The sequence below is a fragment of the Amphiura filiformis genome, chromosome 10 (assembly GCF_039555335.1).
Source record: "Amphiura filiformis chromosome 10, Afil_fr2py, whole genome shotgun sequence".
NCBI lineage: Eukaryota > Metazoa > Echinodermata > Ophiuroidea > Amphilepidida > Amphiuridae > Amphiura > Amphiura filiformis.
The window spans coordinates 50,280,962-50,303,940 of record NC_092637.1 but is presented as its reverse complement, the minus strand read 5'-3'; the positions used below and the strand labels follow the sequence as shown (position 1 = coordinate 50,303,940).

Sequence of the window (22,979 nt, the reverse complement as noted above, 5' to 3'; positions counted from 1 at the left end):
CTGGCTATGTTCAAACGTATAGGCAAACTGATTTTGGCTAAAAATTTACGAACATGCAATTTTCACCGATTTTCCTCTTTGGAAATACTCACCTCTGTAACTGTAAGGATCTTGTACGCATTCTCACAGATTTCTTTTGCTGGGTGCCAACTATTTGCCTGTTAATGTGGTCCAGGAAGATGTTCCATGTCAGTGCATTTTGCTGTTGGGTCAGTAGGACAACTGTTTTGCTACTGACATGTGTTTAGAGTAGAGTATTGAAGTAATCTTGTGTGAAATTTTTGTTCATTTTTATGAACAGAATTTTAAAGTATGACCTTGTGACAAATTATAAGTTTCTTTTTGAGGCCAGTTTATATCACTAAAGTGAGCGCAAATGATGGATCTACGATTATCTTTAATCGTTTGGGCGTAAAGACGTGCGTATTTGTTTATGACGGCTAAAATTTTTAGGGGTTGGTAGTTCTAGGGTTATACACCTGTCATACAGTATAACTCTTATACTCCTTCAATCTTTCATTAATACTCAGGCGGTGATGGAAGCGATATCGCCAATTTTGAGGTCGCCATTGGACTAACACATAATCATGAAATCTTCACAAACAATTCTAAATTTGTTATGTGGTGTCAAAGCGAAATTATCTTACTCCAAAACCGTCGGGGTTCGACAAAGCACCCCACTGCAAGTATGTTAATTTTCCAATTGTAATTGCTAACCGTGTGTTTTGATGGGGCTGCCAGCCCTCTATCTTCGCCAGCCTCGTACGTCACGTGCTGCGCTTCCTATGCCGCCTGATTAATACTCTCCGGCTCAACTATCAACTTTCTCCGATATACTTTGATTACATTGATCTGGTACATTTTCTTCGTTTCGTCTGCCAGTTATGTTACTTTAGCGAACAATAAAACAGATCTTAATTTTCTATATAGAACTAATCGTACCACAATTTCCCCCTGCCTTTTCGATTTATCTTCGCAACTGGTTAATTCTCGCTATTCACAATACGGGCGCCGCCAGCGGTTTGCGATGTAATCGTGATGTATCATGGGAAAAGGTCGACATCCAAGTCCGCGCAATACGAATATTACCATGCTATTACATAGGAACACGTGACAATATTTTTAGTTTGTCAATATAACACGTATACACGCAAAACCTTTTATACATAACACAAGAAATAATCAAAACATTATTATTCATGATGATAACGAGCATGGCGAACATGGGATCTTACCATTCTTCTCTGAATCTCATTTAGTCTGGTTGGCCTGTATCTGCAACTAAATTAGGTTATACCACCATAGTCGCACTCACAAACAGGCCCTGACAATTTCTTGTAAGGCAACTACTGTTAATTATTGACACATTCATCACAGCTAAATCTGACAAGGAAAAAGAAGTTTGACGAACGTATCTGCATCGCAGGTATGGTATTAAGTTCGACAAAGGAACTAGATGTAGCGGTTTAGTTTTCATTCGTATATATTTATTTCTGTGACAACTTTTCATTAGTTTGTTAACCTACTTTTCTAGTTCTAATAATGGCCTAGTTCTCATAACCTTTAATTACCATTTGTATTTTTACAAGCTGGAGGCAGTAATTAAGATAGCTGGAGGCAGTGATTAAGATAGCATCTAGGAGTGAGCAATAACAACAACGCCATCATACGCAGACAATGCTGTTGGTTGGTGCTGTTGCGACCGCTGCACGGGACGCTTTTTTTGCGACCATAACGGGACTTTTCTAGTTCTAATAACGGGCCGCGATACGCTAACCCTAAACCCATACCCTAACGGTTAGGTGTATTGCGGCCCGATATGGTGGCTGAATGAAAATACGCGTCCGGGGCACTGCTTTTCTATCATTAACTTCAGTGCCCTTGGCAGTGCTACACCTTCATCCTGTATCTTTCCTACATCTTCATAAATCAATGTTAATATGTATTCCAAAAAAAATAAAGGTATACTATTTACAAACATTGGCTACTTCCTTCCTCCATGTACAGTTGGTTACAGCATCAAATGGAGTGTCAGAGATTTTCAGTGGACCACATATTTATTCAAAACCACGGAACGGTCAGCAATCCTAAACAGAGGATGATTTCAGTACTTCCCATTATGCATTGTAAAAGTGTTATCACCAGAGTTTCAACCGATACTTTACTTTAATAATAAATCCATGGAAATCTGTGCAAAAGATGCTATCTAAAAATTGTGTGTGTGTCATTATTACTTGGTCGATTTCAGAACAAAAGTGATGTGTGTATAAAAGATAATTCCCACCTTCTGTAGATTACATAAAATCTTAAATATACCTCATATCGACAGTGTTTTTATTGGTATCATCGAACTGTCCAAATTCAAATTTAAAGGCTGACTCCGGCAATCACAACATTAAACCTTATAATTGAATACATGAATACAAAACCCACCCAAGTCCATGGGAAGTAATTTTTAGAAAAAAAAACCCGTGTATCATTTTAATTCCTTCAGTTAGATTTACCTTGTCCACATGGTAAGTTTTACTTGCAAATGAGTGGGTTAAACTGTATTAGGTATGGCGATTAGCATTACAAAGACTTCGTGGGGTTCATTATAAATCCTGGACTTGGGTGGTTTTTTTAAACATATACAAAGACAACAATGTTGGAACGAGATCACCACTAGTAAGATAATACAAAATAAAGCACAGAGGTAAGTATAATGTTGATAATCATGTTGCCGTGTAATATAAACCACACACTTTCCTTGATTAAACCCATGTTTGTTTCAAAAGTCACTCTCCCAGCCAACGCACTGAAGAGTCTATTGTTCTATTGTGTCCGATTTGAGCGCTGACATATTGGAAAATGTTGCCAATCAATATTAATGAAATAGTGCGATCGACACCTACAACTGTTTAATTGGGCGACTTTATTGTTAGGTGCTTTTATTCATACATTGGGCGTATCGAGCTGTATCGGTTGGTCCGCAATTATATTTAATATAGTATTATAGGCCTACAAGTATGATTTGCTTTGCTTTATTGATTGATTCAGAAATAGTATGGCTATATTCTTCTCGAATTATCAGCAAATATATCACATTTGAGGTCCAGGGTAGGCTCCTATATACGCGATGCTCATGTAAAATACTATGGCAGGCCTATACATAATAAAACACGATGTGGATCGCGGCTAATGTCCTTAAAAATACTACAGTAGGAGTGATATCATAATTACTTCAAATCCTTATATGTAGACCTATTGGCAAACAATGTAGACATCTTACTTGTGTAGAGTCTTATATCCGCCACACAGAGCGCACACTTTGCCTATGCTGCTGAACTGTCCGTAGCGAAAGGGTAGAGCAAAGCGTGTTCACTGAGTATAATCGAATGAGCGCCCAAACCAATTTGGGCACTGCAATAGGTTTGTATTGTAGGTGAACCTCTGTTTTGTGTGCATGCGACAACTCACGCACACCCTTGGGATGGACTAGTACAAAAGGTACCTCTCGGTCGTATAGGCGCTTTTACGTGACTTTCGTTTCATCACTTATTGACAGTAGCCTGCCTATTATAGCGTTAATACGCTGGTCAGGTCAGTTACCGATTTAATGGCGGAAGCCCTTTGTCTCGAACAAAAGGTACCTCTCGATGAATAGCGTGTCGGGAACTCCAACTGGCACAAAGGAACAATAAGCGTTACATAATCTATTTCCTCTCCTTCCTATATAAACTCCTTGCTCCCATTAATGAATGTGTTACAAGTGGACTTTTATACATACTGGATTTCAATCAATGTGTTACAAGACTCAAATCATGGAATTGGGTGATTCTGTCATACATGCTATTTTTCACATGCTCAATAGACACATAGGATGAATTTGAGTTGTTCTTTCAAACATATGACAGGCCTATGTATAGCAACAATTTCCCATGCTTAACTCAATTTGGCCAAAGTATGGACTTGGGTGGGGTTTGTATTCATATAATCAATTGAATAAAGGAACGTGTGTGGTTTATATTACATGGCAGAATGCTTATCAACATTATACATACCTGTGTGCTTTATTTTGTATTATCTTACTAGTGGTAATCTCATTCCAACGGTGTTGTCTTTGTATATGATTCAAAAAACCACCCAAGTCCAAAATTTAAAATTAACCCTACAAAGTCCCTGAAATGCTAACCGTCATACTTTATACAGTTTAATCCACTCATTTGCACGTAAAACTTACCATATTGACCAGGTAAATCTAACTTAAGGGATTAAAATGAAACCCAGGTTTTCCTCTCAAAATCACTTCCCATGGGCTTGGGTGGTTTTTTATTCATGTATTCAATTGCCAAGCACGAGTTACACAGTTTTATTTAAAACAAACTCATATTGACCGTAAAAACTAATAAAAATAGCCAGCTCTTAACACTCGATATTCATAATCCCCGTGCCGAAATTGTCTATATGTTGGAGATTTCTTATGTTGAAGGGGGAAATTTGAGATCAGTTTCGATGAAATAGGACCATTTTCAAATGTTGACCGTTGTGTATGAAAGTTTTGACATTTGACTTATTCAACCTTATAACTCATGGACTTAGCACCGTAAGAAATGTGATAAATGTTTTTTTTTATTTCCTTAAAGGAACAAAACTATCGAGTTTTGTACGGTAATCAAGATACTAGTAATAGTTGGTCAGTTACGCCTTCAACTGGAATTTCCTCATTTATTTCCTTTATTATAATACAGGGTGTAACAATAAAATTTGTACAATTTTGAAAATAGAATGACACAAGTATGCCGCGTATTTTTTGGTTTAATATTTATATGTCTATCAGGATAATTTCTTTAGCCACCAGATAAGCTTTATTTGAATAAAATCTATGGTATACAAGTGAAGATATGGCCAATTATGTAACCTAGTCTTAAAACCGCTTGGGCCACTTTTGTGTTACAAAAGTGCCTGAATAGAGTTGAACCACGGACCAGTTGGACGGTGCTCTTATGATAGGTAGTTTTAAACAATGGGGTATTCGAAGTGGTAGAAATGATTACATAATAGATATCTCCTTGAGTTTTTGGAAGTCACAACTAAGCACTGACATAACAATCTCATTTGCTAGAAATCGTGGCTGCAGCTCAACAACTTCAACCCCAATTCTCGTTGGAAGAGCGTACTTGTTTGTGACATTCGGTAGCACACGGAGCCAAGCAGAAACCATACGATCGTTTTTAGCTCATTTGCCTAACTCACGTCTTCCATCAAGGCATACAACTACATATAACTATGAGAAGTATCTGGAATTTGTTAACAGAATGCTGGCAATAGTGGTCGCCCCAGAACAGCTAGAAGCCCAGATGAACTAAATTTCAAAATTGTATTGTTTTGTACTTATGGATGCAAAAACTGTTCTCACCGATGATATCTCAGGGATATGAGAAATTACTTTATTTATAAGATTATTTGAAAGAAATGTCACGACATCATTTATAGATTTTAAAGAAATAGCCTATCATTATTAAGTTCATGTTAATTATATGAAGAAACGCCACTTATAATTCTTTTGTGTCAGTTCTTTGATGTTTAATGCACGATATGCATATCTACGCGGTTCAAACTTGATATGCGCAAACATGGCAAAAGTGGCCCAACACGTTTTCTGGACGATTTAATTAATCTGACATAACTTTTGAACCCAAGCTAGTAAAGAAACCAACTAAACGTCTTCTTTTAGCCAAGGTCTTACTGCTTGTATTGCATATAACATTTGTGCCATAACTTATTTAGTTTTTTCCTGAGAAGTCAAAATGCAATTGTATAAATTTTATTGTTACACCCTGTATAATTCGTAATTCATTAAAGTCTTCTATCATAAGCAAATTGTATTTGTCTTTACGGGAATAATACCACGATTTTGATGAGCGATGTGAATTTCGTTTGTTACGTAATACGTATTTACACCAATTGCAGCGGCTACGAATCCAATGCCGAAGAAACTCCAACTATTAAGGGTCTGAACTGAAACGTGGTGTTGGCAGTGTTACATCTGAAAAGAAGAGTGAATAATTGTTTTTAACGTTTACATAAATGAGGATGAGGGTGCGCAGTGGTGCGGCGTCATAGTGTCAGTGAAATTTTAGAAAATCCCATATGAAAATTACCGTAAACGGCTTGTGCCCCCATCAGACCAGGTGCACCCCCCCCCCCCCACCCCAGTGATGACCAACGCTACGCCATGATGACATAGATGAGAGTCAAAAATGTCATTTATTAAAATATGTACCTTCTTCGTTTTGTCCGTTCGATTCAGATAATATATTGAGTGGTCCCAAGCTGACGACGTAATGTTCAAAAGATTGTTCATTTGTCGTGGCCGATTTTCGCTTTCGTCGTGAACTACAATCTCGTTGGCAGCCAGTTGACGAGTCACTGGAATTGCATGCTATAAACCAGCAATGGATGTATGCCTGAATGTAAAAGTAATCAAAACTATCAACAATTTGCAGTGTTACATGTTACAATCAGCAAAATTTAGAAATACACATTTCCTTCAGTAATATCAGTTAAAAACATAGTGCTTGGATATACATTTAAACAAAATCCTGGTGTTAAAATTAGACATGAAATTGTGTCTTTTACTGTAAGATTTTTGATTTTTGCGGAATTCATGTTTTAGCGTTTCAAACTAATATAATTTGCTAAAGAAAGATATTTCCCACCTCTGTAAGGCACATCGTGTGGGTCTATATATTATAGTTTTGTCAAAATATCCGTTTTCCAGTATTCCATGTCTAATATAACCAGCAGAAGTAAAGTAATCGATATTTCTATTGTGGGTTGCAAAATCGCATTTTGCGAGTTGACAAATTGGTAGTCGGAATTGAAAAATGGTGCAATCAAAACCAAAATTCTGACAAAACTATGACAAATAGACTGATATGATGTGCTTTAGAACGTTATAAAATTAGTTAGAAAGTTAGAAATATCGTTCATTAGCGAATTATGTTACTTTAGAAAGCAATATCGTTGACCCCCAAAAAGTTCACGGGGCAAGTTGAGGCATGTGAAAATCGAAAATGTTACACTAGAAACCTAAGTTTTAAACCTAAGTTTAATACCAAAGTTTGCCAAAAAAAACAAAAAAAAACAGTACAAAGCATTTTAGATTTTTCTGACATTTACCAAAGAAATACAAATTATTGCTTTTCATTTGATTGAGAATATAAATTATGAAATGAAAAGCTGTAACTAAAAATGTTGATAATTTCAACACCGATTTCGATCGTTTCCAGTGCCTAACTAATTGTCTGATTGGGTCTTGTTTAACAAAGGTATCGACTGACTAGCTCCATGCGTATGTATGCCTACCCAACAAAGTAGTTACAGGTTGAAACAACCGCGATTGATCTGCTTAGAATCGTGATGAGTACTTACAACGGATGTTGGATTGTCACCATCCGATAGTGTAACTGCAATGGTTGAGAAGCGCCATGTTGACGATTCAGCATCGGAATAGTATACCACTGTCTCATCAGTAGGACATCTGTAATTGTGAAATAATGTTTCTCTCTTTTCAACAATACAGATCAGCATAATTATGTAAGCTTTAAAGTTTGACTTGAGAGACTTTCTTGAGTAAGCAGGACCCAAGTTCCACGAGAGCAAGCAGAGCCATAAAGTGCGGAGGTTTTTCTGGATCAAATGCATTCACCTTGTCCGCGATTACATGAAGGCATCTATGTAATGAACATATGCACCTTTTTTGCAGACGTTTTCTATGAGTCTATTCGTTTTCATTCATTGATTAATGTTGTGTGTTTGCTTGTTTGTATTATGTACTTATTACTTTCCCGCGAAACACATGAGTACCTACCCGTCGTCAATTAACATGATATTGGGTGTAGACCTCGGGTTACTGGAATTCGTTGCAAGGCAACTATCCACCAGCAGTTGGCCTCCGGAAGCCTTCGCCTCTAAATAGATTGGTTTACCCACGGGAACTGTGACCGGAAAATCTGCCCGTTGGTACGCCATGTCATAATTCATAGTATGATACATCTGTTTTAAAAAAGTGACTGAATTACATTACTGATATCATTATCTGAGACTCTTCCCAGGAAGTTAATATGTTTAGTCTGTTAAAGCTTTGTCTGCGGTCGCAATATTTGGTGTCAAGAAGAAAACAGGATATCACAAACGTGCCGAAGTAGGCAGGCAGTGTCAAGATGAGATGTTCTATTCCCATTGTATCATTATAATCGGTCGATTAATGTTTTAGTGTCGTTTACTACTAGTTACTTTAGCTGTTTTGGCATTTAGAACCACTTCATGAGATAAATGGCACGATATGTGAAGCACAATCACTGTCTTATTATTATCATTGTAAAATCGTTTTTCGATAAGACATGAGCGCAAGAAGACCGTAAGTTGAGATATGATCGTTTAAACTTCTTAAAATAAGATAATTTGGAAACCCAAAAAAATCCATAATATTGATACTTCTCAGGTACATGGGTATAGGCAAGAAGAATGATTTTGTATATAAACCTATTCGATATCTGTAATATTGATCGATATTGATCGATTTATCATTTTTGGACTTACGGTCTTCTTGCGCTCGGATTGACACTGCAAGCAAATTTAACCATATTGGTAAAGTGTGTGCAAAGACGAGCAATTTGACACCTTGTTTGTTGAATTTGAAGGTTGTTTTAAAATTTGACCTCAGTTACCTTTAACCGGAAGTGACCCTCTATCTCATTAACCGAGCTCAAAATTTATGATAAATTATATATTTTCGTAATCGTTGTGATGATACGAGTATTATGACATGTCTCTTGACGACATTGGACAATTTTTAATTTTGACCCCTCATGATCCCACACGCGACCCCTGTGGGGAGGGGCCAAATGTCAAAAGTGTCCAAATGTTTGACTTCATCCAATAAATTCAAAACTACCTGTAACTCAATTTCATTAAAAGTGGACTTGCAGTCTTCTTGCGCTCAGGTCGTCATTATTTGCATGATGGTAATACATCAAGATGTCAATATAATAATAAAGAATCGAAGTCACCAATTTTAAACACGTACCTTTAGAGTAAATGTGACATTGACCAAATGTCCAAACCCAGAACCATCGACGACACTCAACTCTGGTCTCACCTGCATACTAGCTAAAGCGTGGTCTTCAAAGAAAATCGAGTCAACCACTGCTGAAATGTGATCAAAAACGTTAAAGCAGTATGGTTTCCATTTTCATCTTGACTTAAAGCCATATTATAACATTTGCCCTCAAAATGCGTGACTCATACACATATTATACACATCAAATGATCGTACCGTATTACAACCGCGGGAGTAACATGCATGGCGCTAGTAGTAAATTCTAGTTTTCTTTGATTTACCCCAGTCGTTCGGCTCAAAATTAAAAAGGGACATATTTGACAGTAAAAGCTAACACTTTATGTTAAATAAATATTTATCTATTTCTACAGAAAAATTATTACAATGTGGCTTTAACTCAATACCAGTGCCGCAAGCGAACGAATTCATTGCTATGAAGTTGCTGTCCTTACCAATGTCCCAAAACAATATGAATCGCTGAGATGAACATCAGAAGGGAGGCCATCGACGAATGATTTGTTAACATAGATAGTCATCTCGTTATCCTCACGTACAAGTGATATTCCTGAGTTGCAATCGTGATTGGTTTGAAGGGTGGGGCTTGGAGGGCACTTGAATGTGGAAGTATTGACAGGTAAAGGACATTATTGCACTTAAGTTTTAAGTGTGTCTTTTTGGATTCGCAATCACAAAAATATACTATTCTGTATAGTTGAACCGTGGCCTCCCTACATGTAATCCTATGCATATTACTAAAAACAATAATTGTCTTAACCTAATCCCATTCGGTTATGATTGTTTCAGTTGGTAAGTAGTTAAAATGATATTAAGGGGTGGGGTATGAACCTTTGGACAGTATTTATTGTGGGACATTAGAGCACATTAGAGCGCATACTGAATACGAAGAATGATTTTTTGAAATTCGCAATGTAATACACATTTTATGGCAAATTATTAAACAAAAATTTGATATTTAAGAGTACTCTAAGTAAACTTGATAAATCTGATAATATGTACTTATGTTGAGCTGTTTACAATATTTGTAGGGTGCTGCATGGTACGGAGCACTTACAGGCATCAAAACACAGAACAACAATACAAAGGATCAATAACGTCCTATAAACGAAGAGGCTTTGGTTAGGAAAGGCTAACCCACTTCCTTTCTGAAACGTGTGAACTGTGCAAAATGTCAAGCCGAACGTTTTAACTTGCTTTTGGATTGGTACTTGCCTTTTTTAGATTCGGGTATCAATTCCAGCTTAGAATCCTCCACAAGATGTGGCGTACTATTCCTGACATTATACCCGGCCATGAAGGCGTAGCCCACTTTATATCCCGAAGCGTACACCATAACAGAGAAAGGCTCCTCTGGCGATGTGTGAGATATTTTATGGATATCCTCAACGGTAATTGCTTTTCTTAAAATGCAGAATCTGTTGTTTGGGCTAGAAAGTTCTTCCCACACATGTGCTGAAGCAAAATATTAAACATTCAAAGTAACCTTTTTTTAGATTAACTCAATTAGGTATAAAAATATTTGTTTGATTGGGGTAACACACACAAACATATAGGGTATGTCGGTCAACAATTTTTTACACACATTTTAAGATGTAAATTGCGTATGATAAAGGCCTTCGAACTTCGAAGTCTAGGGTCTGGCCTACTTTTAGGTTCGGTCGGGTTACGCCAATCAAACAAATTTTCGGCCTTAATTACGTAACTCAATTAATTGCGTAACTAACTTGTTCTGCTTACAAATCTTGTATATGAAATATCTTGGCATATGGACATCATATACAATAATGTAGCCGGTCATGTAGCACAATGTCCAGTTCAGAGATGATACAATTTTTTTGGAAAGTCTATTCTCAGCGCTAGCACAACGATGGGCAATAACTAACGTTTTTAATTTTAGATCAATTCCAGCCAGAAAGTATTTACGTCTTGAATGCATCCTTAGAATTAGACGATTAAGAAAAGATCATAAAATAAAGCTGATCATCAAGTTATGTGCACTTAATCTGAAGGATAACCCACGTTTTGCCAGTGTTACAAAGTTTACCATAGTTTTGAACTTCTTTGTCTTCGGACCTTGTCCTCGGACGTGTAGTCCTTGACCTTGGACATGGAACTCAAAGTCCTTGGTCCTCTATAGTAAGGACCCGACAAGGACAAACAAAATCATCAAAACTGCATTATTTTACCGTCGGGTTGTAAGTGTACTAATTTCTTTTAAAATGTATTTTGCGTCATGTAACATTTTGTGCATAGGGGAGCACGTAAGTTTATATTTAGAACATTTAACAGCTAATAGAATGCCATCAACCTGTAAATCACTCTGTGCTATCAGTTGTTTGTGTTAAGAGTGCTTGTGTTAACAAGGTTTGAGGAGAGGTATTTGTATACTGATCATTGTTCTTATTTTTCACAATGCACAATTAACGTAGCCTCTAACTCAAGAACAAGCAAGTTTTGATTATTCTTTTCTTATTTAGTGTTCTTAAGTTCGATGATTGTAAAAAAATGAGATAAATACCAAAACAAAGCAAACATGGTCACCCTAGAGTACGAACGTATGAGCGGTTCATTATTATGAAAGTCCTTGGTCCTTGGCCTAGATCTGGGAGATAAAGATCATTGGCCTCGGTTGGTCTGTCCTTGGCCTCGGACACCATGTCCTTGGGTATGGCCTCGGACAACAAGGCCTTAGCCTTGGTCTCGGACATCAGGATATAAATATCGTACTTTCATGAAATGTTCTTCAACATATTTGAAGGAGCATTGATGTTAACATCAGAACACGCTGTCTAAACTATATATGATTATAAGAACAGCAGATCTTACCTAAAGAAATACCATCCATGTGTAACCCTTCCTTATTATCGCATTGAACAGTAATACTAACAGAGTACCTGTTTCTAGTAGATTTTGATGGTAAAGATGAGGCTGCGAAGCTCAAGCTAGAAGACGGAAACATCTCCAATCCTGGTACCAATACCATGGCTGCGTTCCCATAGGGGCTTTCAGAGGCGTAGCCTTTCATGTATTGGCATACATATACGGGTTTGCTGGAAGTAATCATTATTACATTGTCTGCAGTGGTAACACGTTCGTAAAATTCTCCTGCGTGAAGCTCAACAGGTTTTTCTGCTAGACCTACTATAGTTATTAGTGTGTTATTGTCTGTCCCAACAACGCGAAAGATGTAACCAGACGAACGGTCTTTGAAAGGGCTAAGAATGTAATCCTTTCCGATTCCATCGACTCGTGGTATTTGAACTGCAAAATAAGCGCTGTATTTTACTCCATCGGGTATTCGGGTTGACGATACTCCAGATACGACTGAAATCGGCTTATCTGATGTGATTCGCGATCCGGTAAGATCATGACTACTTCTATATTGGAATGTTTCATACGGTTCCAAGATAATCTGGTTGCGGTAACCATCAGCACCACGGATATATACATTTGTAACCACCCCAGTTGCCGAAATGGTAAATTCAGATTTGAAACCAACGTAAGGCCTGTATGACACTATAAAGTGATCAGTGCCAAGTGCAGATACGGGTAAGATTATCATGCCAGTAGAATACCATGACGAGTATCTTTGATTATAGGAGTAATGTGCAACCACAGAGATATCACCCGTGGAACTTAGACGGATGGTTTTAGGATCATCGGCACTTGTATAATACGTTCTACCGAAGTAATCTGTAAACGAGATGGTGACGTTTGCAGGGCGATTGTCTACTCGTTTTGAAATGGAAGTTGTTGAAGTACTCGACGTTATAGTGATATCAACTGATGCTGTTACGTTTGTTGGATTGGTTAAGACTAGGTAAAGCTTTGGTATATAAGAAGTGTAGCGAGAAGTTGGGTAGTATGGTGTAGGAATAGCAAACACGAATTCGCGGCCAACTGTATCAACTGAACCAGCATGACCTGGATAAATTTAAAAAAACACCATAACGTACAGTTCATGTTGGAGGCTAAGGTGAGTACATATAGGATGTCAGAGGTCATATTTTTCCAGTTTTAGCCCGCTAAGGATACGCACTACGAAGGCGGGGGGGTTTTTTGCAACCACCTAATTTTCAATTATAAGCGTCATAATACTGTTATATTTGGTCCCGATGTATAGATATGCGTTTATTTATATGTTTTAAGAAATTAAAACTTGCTTTAAAAGTTAAAACTTGCTTTAAAAAGTTAAAACTTGCTTTAAAAGCCGAACGTTTTTTAAAAGTTAAAACTTACTTTTGGATTGATACTTGCCTTTTTGAGAATCGGACATCAATTCCAGGTTAGAACTCTCCACACGAGGTGGCGTACTATTCCTGACATTATACCCGGCCATGAAAGCGTAGCCCACTTTATATCCCGAAGCGTACACCATAACAGAGAAAGGCTCATATGGCGATGTGTGAGATATTTTATGGATATCCTCAACGGTAATTGCTTTTCTTAAAATGCAGAATCTGTTGTTTGGGCTAGAAAGTTCGTCCCACACATGTGCTGAAGCAAAATATTAAACACTCAAAGTAACCTTTTTTTAGATTAACTCAATTAGGTATAAAAATATTTGTTTGATTGGGGTAACACACACAAACATATAGGGTATGTCGGTCAACAATTTTTACACACATTTTATGTTGTAAATAATGCGCATGATAAAGGCCTTCGAACTTCGAAGTCTAGGGTTTGGCCTACTTTTAGGTTCGGTCGGGTTACGCCAATCAAACAAATTTTCGGCCTTAATTACGTAACTCAATTAATTGCGTAACTAACTTGTTCTGCTTACAAATCTTGTATATGAAATATCTTGGCATATGGACATCATATACAATAATGTAGCCGGGTCATGTAGCACAATGTCCAGTTCAGAGATGATAACATTTTTTTTGAAAGTCTATTCTCAGCGCTAGCACAACGATGGGCAATAACTAACGTTTTTAATTTTAGATCAATTCCAACCAGAAAGTATTTAGGTCTTGAATGCATCCTTAGTATTAGACGATTAACAAAAGATCATAAAATAAAGCTGATCATCAAGTTATGTGCACTTAATCTCTCACACGAAGGATAACCCACGTTTTGCCAGTGTTACAAAGTTTACCATAGTTTTTGAACTTCTTTGCCTTCGGACCTTGTCCTCGGACGTGTAGTCCTTGACCTTGGACATGGAACTCAAAGTCCTTGGTCCTTTATAATAAGGACCCGACAAGGACAAGCAAAATCATCAAAACTGCATTATTTTATCGTCGGGTTGTAAGTGTACTAATTTCTTTTAAAATGTAATTTGCGTCATGTAACATTTTGTGCATAGGGGAGCACGTAAGTTTATATTTAGAACATTTAACAGCTAATAGAATGCCATCGACCTGTGAATCACTCTGTGTTATCAGTTGTTTGTGTTAAGAGTGTTTGTGTTAACAAGGTTTGAGGAGAGGTATTTGTATACTGATCATTGTTCTTATTTTTCACAATGCACAATTAAAGTAGCCTCTAACTCAAGAACAAGCAAGTTTTGATTATTCTTTTCTTATTTAGTGTTCTTAAGTTCGATGATTGTAAAAAATTGAGATAAATACCAAAACAAAGCAAACATGATCACCTTAGAGTACGAACGTATGAGCGGTTCATTATTATGAAAGTCCTTGGTCCTTGGCCTGGATCTGGGAGATAAAGATCCTTGGCCTCGGATGGTCTGTCCTTGGCCTCGGACACCATGTCCTTGGGTATGGCCTCGGACAACAAGGCTTTGGCCTTGGTCTCGGACATCAGGATATAAATATCGTACTTTCATGAAATGTTCTTCTACAGATTTGAAGGAGCATTGATGTTAACATCAGAACACGCTGTCTAAACTATATATGATTCTAAGAACAGTAGATCTTACCTAAAGAAATACCATCCATGTGTAACCCTTCCTTATTATCGCATTGAACAGTAATACTAACAGAGTACCTGTTTCTAGTAGATTTTGATGGTAAAGATGAGGCTGCGAAGCTCAAGCTAGAAGACGGAAACATCTCCAATGCTGGTACCAATACCATGGCTGCGTTCCCATAGGGGCTTTCAGAGGCGTAGCCTTTCATGTATTGGCATACATATACGGGTTTGCTGGAAGTAATCATTATTACATTGTCTGCAGTGGTAACACGTTCGTAAAATTCTCCTGCGTGAAGCTCAACAGGTTTTTCTGCTAGACCTACTATAGTTATCAGTGTGTTATTTTCTGTCCCAACAACGCGAAAGATGTAACCAGACGAACGGTCTTTGAAAGGGCTAAGAATGTAATCCTTTCCGATTCCATCTACTCGTGGTATTTGAACTGCAAAATAAGCGCTGTATTTTACTCCATCGGGTATTCGGGTTGACGATACTCCAGATACGACTGAAATCGGCTTATCTGATGTGATTCGCGATCCGGTAAGATCATGACTACTTCTATATTGGAATGTTTCATACGGTTCCAAGATAATCTGGTTGCGGTAACCATCAGCACCACGGATATATACATTTGTAACCACCCCAGTTGCCGAAATGGTAAATTCAGATTTGAAACCAACGTAAGGCCTGTATGACACTATAAAGTGATCAGTGCCAAGTGCAGATACGGGTAAGATTATCATGCCAGTAGAATACCATGATGAGTATCTTTGATTATAGGAGTAATGTGCAACCACAGAGATATCACCCGTGGAACTTAGACGGATGGTTTTAGGATCATCGGCACCAGTATAATACGTTCTACCGAAGTAATCTGTAAACGAGATGGTGACGTTTGCAGGGCGATTGTCTACTCGTTCTGAAATTGAAGTTGTTGAAGTACTCGACGTTATAGTGATATCAACTGATGCTGTTACGTTTGTTGGATTGGTTAAGACTAGGTAAATCTTTGGTATATAAGAAGTGTAGCGAGAAGTTGGGTAGTATGGTGTAGGAATAGCAAACACGAATTCGCGGCCAACTGTATCAACTGAACCAGCATGACCTGGATAAATTTAAAAAAACACCATAACGTACAGTTCATGTTGGAGGCTAAGGTGAGTACATATAGGATGTCAGAGGTCATATTTTTCCAGTTTTAGCCCGCTAAGGATACGCACTACGAAGGCGGGGGGTGTTTTTGCAACCACCTAATTTTCAATTATAAGCGTCATAATACTGTTATATTTGGTCCCGATGTATAGATATGCGTTTATTTATATGTTTTAAGAAATTAAAACTTGCTTTAAAAGTTAAAACTTGCTTTAAAAAGTTAAAACTTGCTTTAAAAGCCGAACGTTTTTTAAAAGTTAAAAACTTACTTTTGGATTGATACTTGCCTTTTTGAGAATCGGACATCAATTCCAGCTTAGAACTCTCCACACGAGGTGGCGTACTATTCCTGACATTATACCCGGCCATGAAAGCGTAGCCCACTTTATATCCCGAAGCGTACACCATAACAGAGAAAGGCTCATATGGCGATGTGTGAGATATTTTATGGATATCCTCAACGGTAATTGCTTTTCTTAAAATGCAGAATCTGTTGTTTGGGCTAGAAAGTTCGTCCCACACATGTGCTGAAGCAAAATATTAAACACTCAAAGTAACCTTTTTTTAGATTAACTCAATTAGGTATAAAAATATTTGTTTGATTGGGGTAACACACACAAACATATAGGGTATGTCGGTCAACAATTTTTTACACACATTTTATGTTGTAAATAATGCGCATGATAAAGGCCTTCGAACTTCGAAGTCTAGGGTTTGGCCTACTTTTAGGTTCGGTCGGGTTACGCCAATCAAACAAATTTTCGGCCTTAATTACGTAACTCAATTAATTGCGTAACTAACTTGTTCTGCTTACAAATCTTGTATATGAAATATCTTGGCATATGGACATCATATACAATAATGTAGCCGGGTCATGTAGCACAATGTCCAGTTCAGAGATGATAACATTTTTTTTGAAAGTCTATTCTCAGCGCTAGCACAACGATGGGCAATAACTAACGTTTTTAATTTTAGATCAATTCCAACCAGAAAGTATTTAGGTCTTGAATGCATCCTTAGTATTAGACGATTAACAAAAGATCATAAAATAAAGCTGATCATCAAGTTATGTGCACTTAATCTCTCACACGAAGGATAACCCACGTTTTGCCAGTGTTACAAAGTTTACCATAGTTTTTGAACTTCTTTGTCTTCGGACCTTGTCCTCGGACGTGTAGTCCTTGACCTTGGACATGGAACTCAAAGTCCTTGGTCCTTTATAAAGGACCCGACAAGGACAAGCAAAATCATCAAAACTGCATTATTTTATCGTCGGGTTGTAAGTGTACTAATTTCTTTTAAAATGTAATTTGCGTCATGTAACATTTTGTGCATAGGGGAGCACGTAAGTTTATATTTAGAACATTTAACAGCTAATAGAATGCCATCGACCTGTGAATCACTCTGTGTTATCAGTTGTTTGTGTTAAGAGTGCTTGTGTTAACAAGGTTTGAGGAGAGGTATTTGTATACTGATCATTGTTCTTATTTTTCACAATGCACAATTAACGTAGCCTCTAACTCAAGAACAAGCAAGTTTTGATTATTCTTTTCTTATTTAGTGTTCTTAAGTTCGATGATTGTAAAAAATTGAGATAAATACCAAAACAAAGCAAACATGATCACCTTAGAGTACGAACGTATGAGCGGTTCATTATTATGAAAGTCCTTGGTCCTTGGCCTGGATCTGGGAGATAAAGATCCTTGGCCTCGGATGGTCTGTCCTTGGCCTCGGACACCATGTCCTTGGTATGGCCTCGGACAACAAGGCTTTGGCCTTGGTCTCGGACATCAGGATATAAATATCGTACTTTCATGAAATGTTCTTCTACAGATTTGAAGGAGCATTGATGTTAACATCAGAACACGCTGTCTAAACTATATATGATTCTAAGAACAGTAGATCTTACCTAAAGAAATACCATCCATGTGTAACCCTTCCTTATTATCGCATTGAACAGTAATACTAACAGAGTACCTGTTTCTAGTAGATTTTGATGGTAAAGATGAGGCTGCGAAGCTCAAGCTAGAAGACGGAAACATCTCCAATGCTGGTACCAATACCATGGCTGCGTTCCCATAGGGGCTTTCAGAGGCGTAGCCTTTCATGTATTGGCATACATATACGGGTTTGCTGGAAGTAATCATTATTACATTGTCTGCAGTGGTAACACGTTCGTAAAATTCTCCTGCGTGAAGCTCAACAGGTTTTTCTGCTAGACCTACTATAGTTATCAGTGTGTTATTTTCTGTCCCAACAACGCGAAAGATGTAACCAGACGAACGGTCTTTGAAAGGGCTAAGAATGTAATCCTTTCCGATTCCATCTACTCGTGGTATTTGAACTGCAACATAAGCGCTGTATTTTACTCCATCGGGTATTCGGGTTGACGATACTCCAGATACGACTGAAATCGGCTTATCTGATGTGATTCGCGATCCGGTAAGATCATGACTACTTCTATATTGGAATGTTTCATACGGTTCCAAGATAATCTGGTTGCGGTAACCATCAGCACCACGGATATATACATTTGTAACCACCCCAGTTGCCGAAATGGTAAATTCAGATTTGAAACCAACGTAAGGCCTGTATGACACTATAAAGTGATCAGTGCCAAGTGCAGATACGGGTAAGATTATCATGCCAGTAGAATACCATGATGAGTATCTTTGATTATAGGAGTAATGTGCAACCACAGAGATATCACCCGTGGAACTTAGACGGATGGTTTTAGGATCATCGGCACCAGTATAATACGTTCTACCGAAGTAATCTGTAAACGAGATAGTGACGTTTGCAGGGCGATTGTCTACTCGTTCTGAAATTGAAGTTGTTGAAGTACTCGACGTTATAGTGATATCAACTGATGCTGTTACGTTTGTTGGATTGGTTAAGACTAGGTAAATCTTTGGTATATAAGAAGTGTAGGGAGAAGTTGGGTAGTATGGTGTAGGAATAGCAAACACGAATTCGCGGCCAACTGTATCAACTGAGCCAGCATGACCTGGATAAATTGAAATAAAAACAACAACATAATGTACAGTTCATGTTGGATGCTAAGGTGAGTACATATAGGATGTCAGAGGTCATATTTTTCCAGTTTTAGCCCGCTAAGGATACGCACTACGAAGGCGGGGGGGGGGGGGGTTTTTGCAACCACCTAATTTTCAATTATAAGCGTCATAATGCTCAGCTCGTAATTGGCGGGCCTTATAAAACCACGGATTAATATCAATATATTTCATTTGGAAAATTGTCTTGTGACATTTCGGTAGAAGTATTACAAATTATTAATTGAAGTCCTGTACTTTGTCTACTTTCTTTACCACGCCAAATATAGACCAGGCAGGTCAACTATATCACTCTTAACCACAGAGTTCCTTTATAAGCTAGAGAGAAAGTACTGAACATGTTCTCGTAACCACCTTCAACTCATTTGAATAGAATTGGATACCAGAATCGTATACTGATTCGTTGAACTTTTCTTTCCATTACTGTTATATTGTGGAATACCATATACCTGACGTGTTAATGCCGTATGATAGGAAAGCATTTGTGCCGATGACCCCATGTTCACATCGGTTAAATAAGTTGTGCTTTCGCTGGAAAGGGGCCGAGTCTTGTCCGCCACTTTTTTTTTGCAAAAGGCATGTTATTTCTCCTCGAAACCCGGAAGTGAGAGCACCAGAACAAATGACGTCATTTCTGGATTTCAGCTGGGTATCTAGTTTTACTAAAGTAAAAACCTATGCTCCTAACGTGTGCCTACTTTTTGGCGTAGTGATGAAAGCCTAATAATTCCCACCGATTACGTTTAAGTATAATCAATTTATAATTTAAAGTATATCAAAACGGTTCAAAAACCCTTCCATGCTCTTTTTATAGTCAAGACCGTTTGATATATGTTTCAGACACTCCAAAGAATGTGGTCATATATTTTTGAAATGGATTCGTGTATTTTTCATCCACAAAACGTTACGACACAGAGATGCTCTGTCCTCCAAGGTCATCATCGTATTATTGTCTATATTATTTGTTTGATGATGACCATTAAATCTCTACAAAATGTGTTATTTTTATGTAAACATAACATGTTAAGATTTATGTTTTATACTCTACTTCTCCTATTCAACTGTCTAGCCTTTTTTCTTTTCATAATGCATGATTGCATACCGATTCATGAAAATGCCAGAGTTCATGTACTTCTTTATATTTTTAATGCATTGACCTCTTGTAGGAAATGCATTAAGGAAGCCAATAATTGCATTTATATTCCCATGGGTCTTGCGGTTTTTGATGTAATGCCAATAACGTATCAAAACAAACGTTTTGGACTCTTCCCCTCACGGGAAATATCAAGCCCATGGTAGGAAATGACACCCTTTTATCGAGTACTGGGATCTGCTTTATCCCTAACTACTGATCGAGCCATATTTCGTAACACTGACTACGAAGGGGGATGCAACCCGTTACCCCCTAATTTTCGATTATAAACGTCATATACTGTTATTATTTGGTACTTATGTATAGCTATGGGTCTCCTCTATCTAGTGATAAAGTACAAACATTCCCCACATGCTGCTATGACGTCATAATGTGAGGGAGCCCATGTAAATAATGTACAAAAGTATAGGCACAATTGATTTTTGGCTATAAATTCTACAAACTGTTATTTTCACCGAATGCCCCAGCCCCATCTATGGTAATCTTTGACAGCTGGTCCGGTAAGATTGTGGGGTACACATTTTTTTATGACGGATAATCTTGGGGTGGTACAACCCCCTTCGTAGTTCTAGAGTGTGTCCGCTTTATTTGCGCATTGAAGTACAAAGTACGGTACGCACATTTTGTGTAAGCATATCGTGCGGCGCGTATTAAGACGCTCATGAATTTCTGTGCGCATAGCAGCGTTAATTCATTTTGACACTACTGCGCGCAGAAAGTGCGTAATTTGCTGGGCACTTACTTCGTACTTGGACAAAGTGGACAAACCGTAACAAAAAGGTCGGGGTCTAACTGTATAAATGCATGCTGTTTTCTACCTCATAATGAGTCCGGCGGCGGGGGGTTTGCAACGAGTGATGTCCCCCATAAAAATCATAACAGAAAAAACAATAAAGTAATACTTGCCCTGTACATTTGCCTTTAAAGTATGAAATTGCGTAGACAAAAAAGTGAAACCCGAACAAATTATGCTCGTCCCCCGACATTTTACTGCTTCCGCAGCCACTGAACTCTTGCCTGGACATACATTGCCCTTATGATCTCTCACCAACCTTACACCCTCCCACTTTTGGCTTTTGGCAAGTTCAAAAATATTAAACTCTACCGATATACATTAACGCCAGTAAACGAGTAATATCTGGCTTGAAAACATACTAAATTATTAGATCGCAAGACCCTCTGTCGCTGGAAATAACAGGACTGACTGCTTTCCTCTAGCGCATACAACGGACCAAAATGTCGGCCTTTTATCCTCCAGAAAAATAGTCACTAGTGTAATCATTTAAACGATATAATCTCCAATAACAATTTAATACATTGTGCACCACTGCCATTAAAGTCTCATTCAGTGATCCCAGCGAAAGTGTAAAATAAATGTTTATAAATTGCTTTAAAATCATTCTAATTGCCAAGTGGTATTTTTCAAATGAAAAGATTGGCACTAAGCGAAAGAAAACGGTAGTATTGCCTGTCATATACTGTCAGTATATAAATTATAGATTTATGTCAATGCCCTATTTTGTCTTTAATGCATGGCTTTCGGCTGAACCACTAGCAGCCTATGTTAGCACACCTATGACAATGACAGGGGTGTCAAAATCTGAATTGTGATGATCTTACGGCTGTACCGAACAAAAATAAAATATAACGAGAGCACTTGAGAACTGAATTAAATTGCCATTACTTAGCCATTTAACTAACCAACTAACTTACAATGTGGAACTTAAAGGATTATTTCGTGATCCTAGCATCCTCTTTTTATGACATTTTTCAGTACATATCCACGAAAAAAGCATATTCCCAAAATGTCAGTTGATTCCGATTTTGCGTTTGCGAGTTATGCATGATTATGTGTATTACACTGCTCCATAGACAATACGTTGTAATTTCGTTCTGGTGCACCAGAACGAAATTCAAATTTCACGATATCTTTGCTAAACGAATTAATCTGCAAGAAATATTGTGTACATAAACATTATGTAGCCAGAGGTATTCCAGTGATATAAAAATCTCAACTTTTTTTGAGAAAAGTGGGGGGATGAGGCTGTGGATCACGAAATGCCCTTTTAAACGAAAACTACGAAATGCACTTCATACATAAATCCGCGGACATAAAATCAAATTACAAATAGGCCTACCTTGTTCAAGGCTGCAGAGAAGTAGAGCTAAAACGACTAACCCCAACTCAGCAACGGATGCCATGATGGAATTCGTTTGAAATGAACAGCACTGTCAGCTACCGTCCAAAAAATGATCTTGTCTGTCTTTTTTCAACGCCTACACGAATGCATACGTGATAGAACATTGCGTGTATATAAACCATAACCTACCATCACTCAGGATGTTACGCTACCAATGGTAAACCTCTGACACTTGAAGTGTATCCGTTGAAACGATTACTGAAAGGAAACATGACATTTGCGGCATTTAATATCATGGTTTTGCAATTAACTTTAAAGTGATATTTTATTAGAATTTGGTTTTTTTTTAATGCTAAAACGTCACACATAACAAAACAAAACAGAAAACATGATAAACATTAGGAAAATACCAATATGGCCGCTCCTTATTGCAGCATGAGCTGTGTAAACTTTGTATTGTA

General features: G+C 37.7%; 1 protein-coding gene across 4 annotated transcripts; it reads right to left on the bottom strand.

Moving 5' to 3' along the window:
- Positions 1 to 1,465: 1,465 nt before the first annotated feature.
- Positions 1,466 to 22,776, bottom strand: LOC140163003 (uncharacterized). Of its 4 annotated transcripts, none has more exons than XM_072186338.1 (12): positions 22,516 to 22,776; positions 18,060 to 19,157; positions 16,420 to 16,677; positions 15,006 to 16,103; positions 13,364 to 13,621; positions 11,951 to 13,048; positions 10,337 to 10,576; positions 9,074 to 9,195; positions 7,856 to 8,040; positions 7,417 to 7,525; positions 6,266 to 6,449; positions 1,466 to 6,028 (listed from the first exon to the last, which is right to left on the bottom strand). In XM_072186338.1, the coding sequence occupies exons 1-12, from the start codon at positions 22,577 to 22,579 to the stop codon at positions 5,988 to 5,990; spliced, it is 4,755 nt and encodes a 1,584-aa protein (XP_072042439.1). In that variant the 5' UTR covers positions 22,580 to 22,776; the 3' UTR covers positions 1,466 to 5,987. The 4 variants fall into 4 exon arrangements, with proteins under 4 accessions (XP_072042439.1, XP_072042440.1, XP_072042442.1 ...); XM_072186339.1 differs by having other exon boundaries at positions 9,074 to 9,192; XM_072186341.1 differs by having other exon boundaries at positions 13,382 to 13,621.
- Between the last annotated feature and the right edge of the window lie 203 nt (positions 22,777 to 22,979).